At 36.5% G+C, this 12229-nt stretch overlaps 1 protein-coding gene across 2 annotated transcripts in view; it reads right to left on the bottom strand.

The window, feature by feature from the left end:
• The window catches only part of LOC146002416 (uncharacterized), a 167531-nt gene that overhangs the window by 27071 nt on the left and 128231 nt on the right, over positions 1-12229 (bottom strand). For both annotated transcript variants that reach the window (XR_014443703.1, XM_083140238.1), the window contains exons 9-12: positions 8727-8913; positions 6187-7163; positions 4210-4411; positions 1386-1467 (exon numbers count right to left, since the gene is read on the bottom strand). Coding sequence is in view for 1 of the 2 variants with exons in the window: in XM_083140238.1 (XP_082996364.1) it covers positions 1386-1467; positions 4210-4411; positions 6187-7163; positions 8727-8913 (1448 nt within the window). In the remaining variant the exon portion in view is untranslated. The remainder of the gene's footprint in view (positions 1-1385; positions 1468-4209; positions 4412-6186; positions 7164-8726; positions 8914-12229) is intronic.

Here is a 12229-nt window from a genome sequence, read left to right as displayed (position 1 = left end):
TTCACCGTACCCGTCCCACATGAAATACATAAAACCATACCCCAACTTTTCTCTGCACTTCAATCCCTGAAGATGAGAGTGACGTTAGCTCTCGAAAGCTTGGAAGCCTATCCAGAAATCACCTGGCTGATATCCCAAGAGAACTTCTTCATCAAAGGCTTAAATGTTAGGTAGCACAATGCCCACATGACCAATCATTTAAAAGTATGTTACATTGTCATTCCACATTGTGCTTTTCAAGATGGACAAAAATACTAATAGAAAATTTTGACATTAATCCACTTGTAATAAAATTGTTGTTTATTTTAGATTTATCAAGTGGTGAACGAACCATTCTGGCCACACGCTCACCTGGCTACCCAGTGCACATGAAGCCTTAAACACATCTTGTACAATAAGTTTTCTCGTAGCAAGTGGAGGCACATTGCATAGTGGCTTGAATCCTACTTTAAACAGTAGGTTCAGTTAAAACTTTAAAAAACAAGTAGGGCTGAGCCGATACCACTTTGAACTGATACTGATACACTTACTCATTACCAAAAATACCAATACTTGAAAATTGTAATCATTTACATCTTTCGAAATGTTGATCAGAATTAGTGTAAGTATTCTACTCCATTGTATTCATCAATTTACAAGAATTTTGCTTTCAAATATTCAAGAATTACATCAGAATATTAAAATACATGTTCTGTAATCACAAAATCTAGTTTTTACTGCAAAATTTGTGGCATAAAAAAAGTTCGAATTTTGTATAATTTCCAGGGTAATTAGTAGAGTTGGGTGATATATCATCCAGACGATATATCACGATATTGAAAAAATATCATCCAGGCAATATCAACTAGATGATATATTGTCATGATATTTTGGCAATATATATCATGTCAGAGATATATCATCATGATATTTGGCGATATATATCATGTTGGCGATATATTGTCACGATATTGAATCAGCGATATATTGTCATGATATTTGGCGATATATATTGTGGAGACGATATATCGCCAATATCAAGATAGGTAAAAAATATCATATTGTATCGTCCGTGACGATATTTTGTTGATGATATATATCAAATTTCCAATATCGTCCATCCCGTAATTAGATTCCACGAAAGTGTCGTGCAGCATTTTTGCAGACTCTGTGAAAGACCAAACTGCTGGAAAATATCGGCTTGTGTGGGTAAATAAATTCCAATTGATACTTTCTGATACTGATACCACTAGCATTAGCCGATACCGATACATCGACATTGGTATCAGCTCAGCCCTAAAAAAAGTTCATACTAGCTAGCTTACTTGTAACTTCCATGGTAACGTATCTCCATCTATTGATAGAAAAAATATTCAAAATGAAAATGAATAGTATGAGTTTCTCACCTGGGCACAATTCTCTCCTGACTGATTCCAGAGCATGGGCAAGAGAGAGTACTCCATTTATAACATTGACAACATATGGATTCTGTAAAAGTAATAAGTATTTAGTTACAGAATTAAACAGGCTTATAGAACAAAAAAAAATCCTCTATTGATCAGTCCTAGTCATAGATTCAGATGATACAGTTGGGCCGATTTTCAGTCGGGGTATCTCAACCTCACTGAGAATCAATTCCAACCTACACTGGTACTGTTTTTTGTGAGCAATATATGGTACTGTGAAGAGAATCAAAGCTAGAGATTAGAGTATTGTTTTAAAAAAAATATTAGGGGTTCAGGGCTGGAATAGATGGTTATTAATTAGGGATGGGACCGATTAATCGGTACTCTATCGGTATTGGCCAATATAGGCATATCGGCGTATCAGTATATCGGTAAAACTACCGATTATTTTACTGATCCGATATGTCGGTAAATATCTTATAATTTAGTGCAAAATTCTGCCATTTTGTTGTAATTTTTTATGGATAATCTCGATTTTTTAAAAAGTAATTGTCTAAATATTCATCATCTTTTGCACTGCAGTCACCTTGGAACACATATTTATTAAGGAGATCAATGAACATTTCAGGTTCTTCATGGACCATTTCTAATTGTATATCAGATCGGTAGAATATCAGTTATTGGTAGGCTATCGGTAAATTTTATATCGGTACTTTATCGGTATCGGCCAAAATTTCATGGCAGCCCATCCCTATTATTAATTAATGTTGTTATCATTTTTCCTCCCATTATTATGGTAAACCGAACAATCAGATATGAGGAGTGAAGTGAATAAACAAAGAAAACAAAAACCTATTATCAGGCTCTTTGGTTTAAACCCCTATGGAGACATGTTGTACAGTGGGTTGGATCCAAATTTAACCTGTATGTTCATTGTAATTATCCTATCATGAGCATACATTGGATTTAATAAAACTGTTTAAATGTCTTTGAGCCTATTAAACAAAAGAGAACATTTGATTCTTCAAAAATATTAAGCAGTTGGGAGGGGTGATTGCCTCTATCGCCCTTCCAATGGATCTGTGACTGATCAGTCCTGTATTCTCTTTTACCTTCTGTAAAACCTTATTTTAATCGAACCATTGCTTGTCTTTTTCATGAGGCTATTAAGCTATGTTGCAAAATTTCTTAGAACTGCTCTAAGAGTCTGTGCAAGCCACTATTTTGAATATTATTATTGTAATGGGGATTAGTATATTGCAGGGTTTCCCAAACTTTTTCGTTTCATGGTGTCCTAAGTGTTCAAGATTTATCCGCGGCACCCAAGTCAGAATGTAGACCTATCTATGCAACACTCTGTTAGTGAGGTTAGATTGCTTTCCTTAAGTTAAATAATAAACATATACGAGGTGTGGCTAGAAAAAAAACAGATTGATGTTGCTGCCGACAAACGGCAAGTGCGTCAAAGCCAAGCAGTGCATGAGTGTATATCGTGATATACTGCCTATCGACTGTGTGATTGCCCTGGGTGCACGGTGCTCAGTTCCGCTGCAGCTTGTGGACGAAGTGAACCATACTCCGTCAGAAAAATGTTAAGTGTGAAAGTGGAACAGCGTATCAATGTGAAATGTCTTATGAAACTCGGAAAATCCACCACAGAAACTTACGGTTTGTTGAGGGAAGTGTACAGAGATGAGTGTTTATCAAGTACGCAAGTGTTTGAATGGTCTCAAAGGTTTAAAGATGGGCGAGAAGTGATCGCGGACGACTTGCGTCCTGGAAGACCTTGCACGTTAAAAACAGAATCAAACATTGAAAATGTCGGTGAATTGATCGTCGCTTGAGCATTCGAGCTATTGCTGAATTCACAGGAATTTACAAAGAAAGTGTTCGTCAGATTTTACATGAAAATTTCAACATAAACAACGACGACGACCTGATTTGTGGAAAAGCAAGTCATGGGTTCTTCATCAGGACAATTCTTCTGCCCACGCGGCATTGTCAGTCAAGGCTTTTTTGGCCAAGCATCGGATCCCAGTGTTAGACCATCCACCCTATTCACCAGATCTGGCTCCATACGACTTCTTTTTATTCCCAAAGGTCAAATCAGCACTGAAAGGAACCAGATTTACGACTGTAGAATCTGTGAAAGCAAAAGCGATGGAGGTCATGGACATGGTTTCAGAAAATGATTTCCAGCATTGCTTCCAGCAATGGAAGATTCATATGGAACGGTGTATCGATAGTGTAGGGGAGTACTTTGAAGGGGATAATGTTTGTATTGTACAAAATAACCAATAAAAGATTTTGTAGCAAAAGTCAGGTTTTTTTCTATCCACACCTCGTATTTAAAATTCAGACACATTTTATATGTAAAAAGTACTAAATAAGCACATCTGTATATCATTGATTGAATTTCAGTGAAAATATTGGAACATTTCATGGCACCCCTGTAAGCCAGCCATGGCAGCCCAGGGCACCATGGCACACACTTTTAGAACCATTGGTATATGGAACTAAGTAGGTCAGTGAAAAATATTTTTGATAAGGAGTATAGGTGGAGGGGAACTATTGACATATTTGAAACTAGAGTAGTGTAGGAGTTAATACAGTAGATCCTTGATTTTACATTTTTCAGGGAATTTGAGTTGGATACCTTATTCAGTGGGACTCATTGATCATTAATCTATAGTTGTAATGCATGCTACTATAAGCAGAAATCAAGATGACCTCCATAATCTAAGATTACCATATTGGACTCTTAGGCATATTGGACTCTTAGGAATATTGTGAGATAACTGAGCTAGGTGCCAAAAATACAAACCGGTTTCATTTGATATCCTTGGAGATCTTGGTACAATCCGCTTCTGCAACTGGCTCCCCTGCAGTGGAACACTTTAGCCCAGAATTCAGGAAACCAAGGATTCTGTGTGTTGGAGCTGATGTTCAGGTTCCTGAAGTGAGTCTCAAATTCCGACACCCAACCTGCTTGAGGTCTGAGCACTATTGATCCCAGAACTTGGTCACTGAAAGCGAGAATGTAATTATTACAATATTATTTGACACTCTACTGTAACAGAACCATAAGTATTGAAAGTTATCCAGAATTAGAGCGTGATTAACTATGTTTATGTCCGTTTTATTATTAACACGAATTTACATGATTTCCTTGAGTATATTGAAGATGGAATTTAAGAGGGAATTCTGGGTTGTAATGAGTCCATTCAAAGTCAAAGTCAGTGGAGTTGTTATATCATAGAAGTGTCTGTGAGTGTACAAGAACCAATGGGTGCATTCCATTAACATTTTGTTAATGTGGGTATGGTGCCATACAGACACTTATCTAGAAATATATTTCAGGGGGGGGGGGTCTGCACCAAATGTCTAATAATCATGATAATGATAATAATAAATATGGTTAAATTGCAATAATTATAATTATATTAAATTAATTAAAATAATCAAATTAATTACCATATTTTTATTACATGAATAGGTAAAAAGACTGTTTAAGAATAGTCATATAACAGCACCTATTCATTATCTACCTTACACGTAGTTAAGGTTGGCAAAATTTGTAAAAAAAAAAAATGAAATGAAAAAAACACCTGGCCTGGCAAGGAAATTAATGTCAAATATATAAAGAATTGAATATTCAATGAACATAAAAAAAGGATGTTAGATCCAGTTGATGAGAAATGAAGTTCCTGGTAATAAATCTAGCATAGATCTTCTTTGGTACTGTCATTCAAAGTCTTAGGATCCCAATATAATTCTTGCCTTCCAATAACTCTCGACTAAGAAACAAATGCTAAATAAGTATATTTTCATTATTTAATTTTAGTAATTTTTTGATTTCGTTATTTTGACTATTTAATTTTTGTAAATATGGAGAAACTAGTACTCACTTTATCTGCGAAACTGTTTTTTCTTCTTTGTTCTATTAATTTCAGTGGCCACTGTCACCATCCTCCTTGTAACTTGCTGACCCCTCCCTCCCCCTACCCCCCCGAACAATAAGTTCCAACAAGAATGGTGGCAGTGGCCACTGAAATTAATAAAACAAAGAAGAAAAAACAGTTTCACGGATAAAGTGAGTACTAGTTTCTCCATATTTATATACTACCGCATCTCTTTCTCCAATTATGAATAATTTTTGTACTTAGTAAGTCTTTCAGGGGGGGGTCCAGACCCCTTTTACCCCCTCTAAATATGTCATTGGTGCCATAGCATTAGTATTAGGGGTGAGCCGATACTGGCATATTGGTATTGGTCGATGCCAGTAGTATCAGTATCAGAAAGTATCGGTTGGAATTTATTAACTGATACTATTCTCGCCTGACCTTTCACAGGGACTGCAAAAATGTTGTTCAACACAGTGTGAATAATAATTTCCTGGAAATTATTCAAAATTTAAAGTTTATTTTTATTTTGCACCGTTTTTGTGTGTAAAACTGGATTTTGTGATTACATAATAAGTGTATTTTAATATTCTGATGTAATGCTTGAATTTCCTAAAGTAGAACTCTTGATAAATTGATGCATAAGCAATATTTTGAACAAGTTTTAATTATAGAAAATAAGTGTCAGTATTGGTGAAAATTGGCATTCATATTGGTTCAGATCTAATTAGCATGTACATTTTTTTAGCTCAGTAATGTTTTCAGTAACGTATTCTAAGTTTGCCACTATGTCAATCCTGCCTATAAAAATTTATTAGAGGTCAGAAAAACTGGAATGAATTTGAATTGACAATTCTGAAATAGTTTTAAATTTATAAATTCTTACTTGAAATGCATACCTGTTAGACTCAAGAACATCCTCATTTCCTATGGTGACCCACAAGAAGTCATCTACGCTCAACTGCCCCTCGTCCTGCATTCCTCGAGCTGTTCTCAGCAACAAGTCCGTTTGTGCAGAAGGCATCAGGAGAACAACAAGTTTAGCTCCATTGTGTCTTCCTTCTTTCAACTGCTTCAGCGAATCACGCACCGCAATATTCGTCGAGCCAACAGGGAGTGATACAGATTGTGCCACTTCAAGTCCATGAGCTTTTGCCTCTTTCACCAGGTACCTGTGCAAGTCTTCGTTCTCCAGAATGTCTTCCAGGTAAATCACGGAGAAGTATTTCCAGTTGAAGTGCTGCAGAAGGGATAGAATTGCAGCTGCTCGGATTTCGTTCGAAGGTGCTAACTGAAGAGGATACGGGGCATGCTTCTTTCTGTGCAGCACCATTCCCGAGGCTTCGGTAACTATTACCGGGATGTTTAAAGGTGTGACGATATCAACCACCGGCTTGGCGATTTCAGTAGTTCCAGCTGCTAAGAAGGCGACTACATTGTTTTCATTAGGGGACGATTCAGATTTCCTGTTCCCCGAATCGCTAAAGAAATTCGAGATGTCACGAGTAGTTCTCTCCTTACTGTCACATGAATCGAAAGCCAGTGCACCTAATTTTATCCCTGGCAGCAAAGAACTGTTTCTGTTAACTTGATCTACTGCCCACAGAAAGGCTTCCAATTGCTGAACACCAAGGTCTGTAATCTCGCTCCCACAATCCAGAGGGCGTTCAGAGGAATCATGGATGCCAATTGTTGCTGCCAAATAGAGATTGTCTTGACTTCCTCGAGTAGCCATCCTTTCCATTGACTGGTGCTTGCAACGAGCGCAATTTCTGGCACACTGAGAAGCAAGTGATGCCACCTGAACTTCATCTCCTGAATCACGATACGCAAGTATATTGGCAAGGTTCTTTAACTTTTCATTAAAAAGGCCAACCTGAAAGATAGAAGTTATCATATGATGAGTAATAAAATACACACAGAAGAAATATGGTGTGAATTCAGATATTAGTAATTATTAAAATGGAAGCTACACTACTTCCTATGATTATGAAACCAGGAAACATTTAATGAGTCAATAATGCAGTATTTTATCCCAGTTCCTGTATTGAAATACTTTATATTTATGGAAGTAGCTACAGACACGTTTGCTTCAGCAAAATGTTAGGATGATACCTTTAACGAAAGGCCACAAATGTTTCCTCCTATTCCTTGTCCCTTTCCTCTCTCTCTCTCAGATAACACAATGGTACTAGTGAGTGACAGCATTTCAAAAGTTAATTAGTCATTTTAAAAAGTAACTCAGTTACAAGTCCTCCTACTTGAAAAGTAACTCTAACAGTTACTTTCTGCATGCAATAAATAATCATTAATTGTAATAAAACTAATATATGAACTTACATAATGTAAGTTTTCATGCATTTATATTATTACAAAAAATTAATTATGGAATGACAATTCATTGTATTTTACTCTCTCTCTCTCTCTCTCTCTCTCTCTCTCTCTCTCTCTCTCTCTCTCTCTCTCTCTCTCTCTCTCTCTCTATATATATATATATATATATATATATATATATATGCATATACCTTAAGCACTTTCTGTTATTAAACAAGAAAGTTCATTCACTTATAAATTAACAATATTTTGTTAGAAAAGTAAATATTACATTCGATGCTCAAAGGAAATTCCATTCCAAGCTCAACAAGAGCCGCTTCCTTGACAATGACTTCTATCTAGCTCGACTGTCACATTCCAGATAAATTTAGCAATCCACCCAAAACACGAAGTATTCGTGTGCAATTTCAAATGACGAATAGCAATAATGTGTAGATATTGTAAATTTAGCATGCATTCATTGACTTAGACAACATCAAAACCTGTTCTCCTTCGCTTCCAGAGAAGGCACATGGTTGGAGGCAGAGTTGCCAAATTTAGCTCTCTCCCCCGTTAAAAATTTTCAAGTTAATAATTTGTGTCAAAAACTAACTGAACTGTTAGTAGTGTTACTTTTATTGCAAGAAGTAACTCTGTTACAGTTACAGCTACTTACTTTTAAAAGTAACTAGTTACTGTTAGAATTCCTCGAAAAAGTAACTGTTACTTGTAACTAAGTTACAAGTAACTGGTTACTTGCAAGCACTGGCGAGTGACAGTAATTAAATCAGTGAATAGAATATTTGGACAGTAACATTCATAAATTTTCCAAACTATTTTCAATTGCTATAATGTTCATTGCTTAAACGAGTGTTTGTGCCCCCTCAAGAAATAAAACGACATTGGTGCCTATAATTGTCGCCCCCCACCAAAAAGTAATGTGATGCTTGGGCCACCTATGTCTATAGTGACACAAACTATAATGATGCAAACTTAATAATGTGAACTATTTAAAAATACTCGACCATATTCATACATGGTGTCATGTTTGTACAGATTTATGTAGATTTCTTTCAATGAACAATTGTTAACAAACAGCATTTGTTACAATATATGGAATATTTACCTTCTCATAATGAACGTTTCCTAGAGACCTATTGCGACCACGTGGCCCTCTTCTAAAGTTAAGGATCTCCACTGCCACATTCCCTACTCCGGAAGTTGTAAACCGGAAATCATCATTTGAGCTTCCATCCGCCCTATCTGTGCCAGTGTATCTCAAGTAGGCATTAAGGGTCTGCTTCAGATCACCTCTGAAATGAACAACCAATGAAATGTCAAAACTGAGGCTTTCATTTTGCCGAGTTCACTCCATCTTGTATCATTATATCACTGCAGGGTAGGAAGATAAACTATTATGACTTAATTAGACTGTTTTTTAAACCTTTCCACATAATATAATGGCCACCAAACTGGTAGTTATACTTAGAAAGCTTGTGGTTATACAGTGGGAGCCATGGGACCTGAGGATGTATACAGTTAGCAACACTGGAAGTTGTGCAGGAAATCAACACACTGCATGTTTGCATAATGGATGCCATTAGTGACAATGGAGCAGTAGACTCTGCACATCATGTGCTCGTGATCAGCAGTTATTCCATTAGCATTTCAACATTCCACACCACAGTGCCATTCCTACCAAGAATATGATAAGGTTATGGACAAAGAATGTTAGATCTATGACTTCTAAAGTGAAAATTAAACCACAAGGTTCTGTGCCAACTAGTGGCATGTCCAGTATTTTTGAAAGGGAGGGGTTTTATGTGTACATTTTTTAAGTAGTCAGTCCTCATTTTGCCATATTTTCCTGCCTTTGACATTCTTTTTTTTTTAAATAATGGACCAAAAAGGGGGGGGGGTTATAACTCCCACCAATCCCCCCTTGGGCACACCACTGGTGCCAACTATGAGAACCTCACCAAATAGTGGGAAAGTAAGGGAGTCTATAGTAAGGAGGCTTAAGTGCTCAATGAAAAAAACATGTGCTATTCAAAATGGAGGCGGTTGTAAAAAAATGAGTGAATGTGCCATAAATATCATACTGTTGCCTATTGTTGTATAACAATAAATAATTATTAGAATTACGCTCCTCACAAAAAGTTTGGAATATTGTCATATTAGGAACAAAAGTTTCTAATATTGTTATGTTAGGCAAAAAAGGTTGGAATATTGTTATATTAGGCAATAAGTGATAGGCATGGTGGCGTATTTCGGTGAAAATATGAGAATGTCCAGCAGACAGACAAATGCCATGTGTTGTTGAATTCCCAGGCCTTGCCTATTGCGTAATATAACAATATTTCAACATTTTTGTGTGGAGTATATATTTCATAGTGTTTTTTACATTTTGAAAATTGTCATGTTCCCGTAGCCCCTGTACTATTTTTAGAGTTGGGGAAATTACTTTACTATCCTTCTTATAATAACACCTTACCATTTCGAAAGTCATAAACCTGCACACAATGAACATCTCTTATCTTTGACAGTAATAGATTCTTCAAAGAAAACAGAATGGAAATAGATTATCTCATTCGTCTTGGCATACTAACCATATTTTCCATGTTACACCTTATAATTAGGGCTGAGCTGATACCAATACCGATGTATCAGTATCGGACGATACCAGGGGTATCTGAGCACCGATACTAGCCGATACCATTGTTTTTGAGTCGCTAGAAGCGCAGCCAAAACCAAAATTTGTTCCCTTTCGAAGGTTTGTTCACCTTTAACAACTTACCTTTGGTTTTGAAAAGGAAAGAAAAAGGAAAATATTTGGTCTTTGTTAAATGAACCTGTACTCAAGTTTCCGTGAACAGCAAGTACGCGACACAAAGATCTGTACGCAGATAAGACTTGCGGTCAAGTATCTTGCAAATCAAGCATAGTGTGAAATTATCCCGATTGGTATTCACTGCTTCTGTTTAGTTCTCTTCGAAGTGTACCAGGCTTTGTTTGTACAGATGCGGTCTCGTGAAACAATAACGCCAATGAGGTCCCGAAAGCCAACAAGGCACCTGTGGATAATCCTTCCATTTTGTTTGGTGTTTGGTCTCTCTTTAGAGACCTCCCACAGTCAAAAAGGTCATCGCCCATGAAAGTGGTGGATGTGTTTCAGACATAGTATATAGCATATTCCTGGAAATTCAAATATCTTGGCTAATCCTCCTGTTCCATTTCCAACTTTAGACTTTTGTTTGTCCTAGCCTGGATAACTGGGTTTCAACAGGCATGTTTTGGCAGCACAGGAACGCAGCAAAGGAATAATTTTCTTTGAACAACAGTTGATGGCACTTTTCTTTCTGGAAAGTGTAGTGATGAGTTTGGATTTCCTTCCACGCCAAGCGATAGAACTATGCATTTAATTTTTTTAGAAATTTTTTGCCGATTGTATATTATATCGAAAGCAAAGTCACGTCGGAATATCACTGTACTGAAGTCAATCGCCTGATATCGAGGCAAGAGACTGGTAAGTTTTCATTCTCTCCTGAAATATCATTTACTAATTTTTATTCTCTTTGATAAAGGACAAAAAGAGACTTGATTGGTTTCACATTACAGCTTTACTGTTAGTTTTAGATGTTGTGTCTGGGGCTGGTAAATTGCCAATTATTCTTGTGTTCACGGATGATTTAATGTTAGTTTGGGAAGAGTGATCCCTTAGTTTTAGGGGAGGTTGAGGAGGCATGATCTCATTTTTCAACATTGGGTGACTACACGATTACCTCGCTCTTAGCTTCACTTAATATTTCTCTCTCTTATTTGAAACATCTGATCGATTGTCACTTATATATAAAAAAAGACTGTGAAGTTGAGATGCATCATTGCAACAGAGCATCGTTTGGTGGGTTAATTTACTCATTGTGCCTCGTTAGAAATGTATACGTATAAAATGTAATAATAATAATCACACACACACACACACACATATATAAATAGAGCCTTAGTTATTTAAATTATACAAGTATTGGTATCGGTTCAGCCCTACTTATAATATCACCATTTCAAGTTCAATGTTTTCAAGAAAAATACAGATGATAATGATAATCATTAGATCTCACCACTGAAGGTTCCAGGTTTGAGTCCAGGATTGATGTTTCTCTGTGTGTGTCCCATAATTGTTCATCATGATTAACCAAAAGTGGGAAAAAAGCAATATAAAATAAGAAAAATACAAATTCCACAACTCCACAATAAACATTGATTATAATTTTAGCAAGGAGGTAACTATTCTGGAGTAGTTCCTCTCACTGGGGAGGTTGGCAACCTATGGTGACAGGGGTATATCTAGCTTTGCGATTGTCCCTTTATCAATTTTATCTACTCGTTACTCATCCTCATTATTGCTATTTGCTAAAAGTGGAAGCCAAGCGATGCTAAATAACAGAAATACAAATACAATACATGGCACAAAGAGAAGTAGTTATCCCACATGTAATATAGGGTGTCCCACTTGCTATTGACTCCAATTTTTTCCACATAAACTGCAAAATAAGCAATGCATGGAAATGAAATTATAGGTCGACAAACCTTGGTCTGTGGTGTTGAAAGTTGCCACCATTGTCATACATA

Source organism: Lepisma saccharinum, chromosome 18 (assembly GCF_977018435.1).
Source record: "Lepisma saccharinum chromosome 18, izLepSacc3.1, whole genome shotgun sequence".
In the NCBI taxonomy this organism is placed as follows: Eukaryota; Metazoa; Arthropoda; class Insecta; order Zygentoma; family Lepismatidae; genus Lepisma; species Lepisma saccharinum.
The sequence above is the reverse complement of the archived record's forward strand: the minus strand, read 5'-3'. Positions and strand labels throughout refer to the sequence as shown.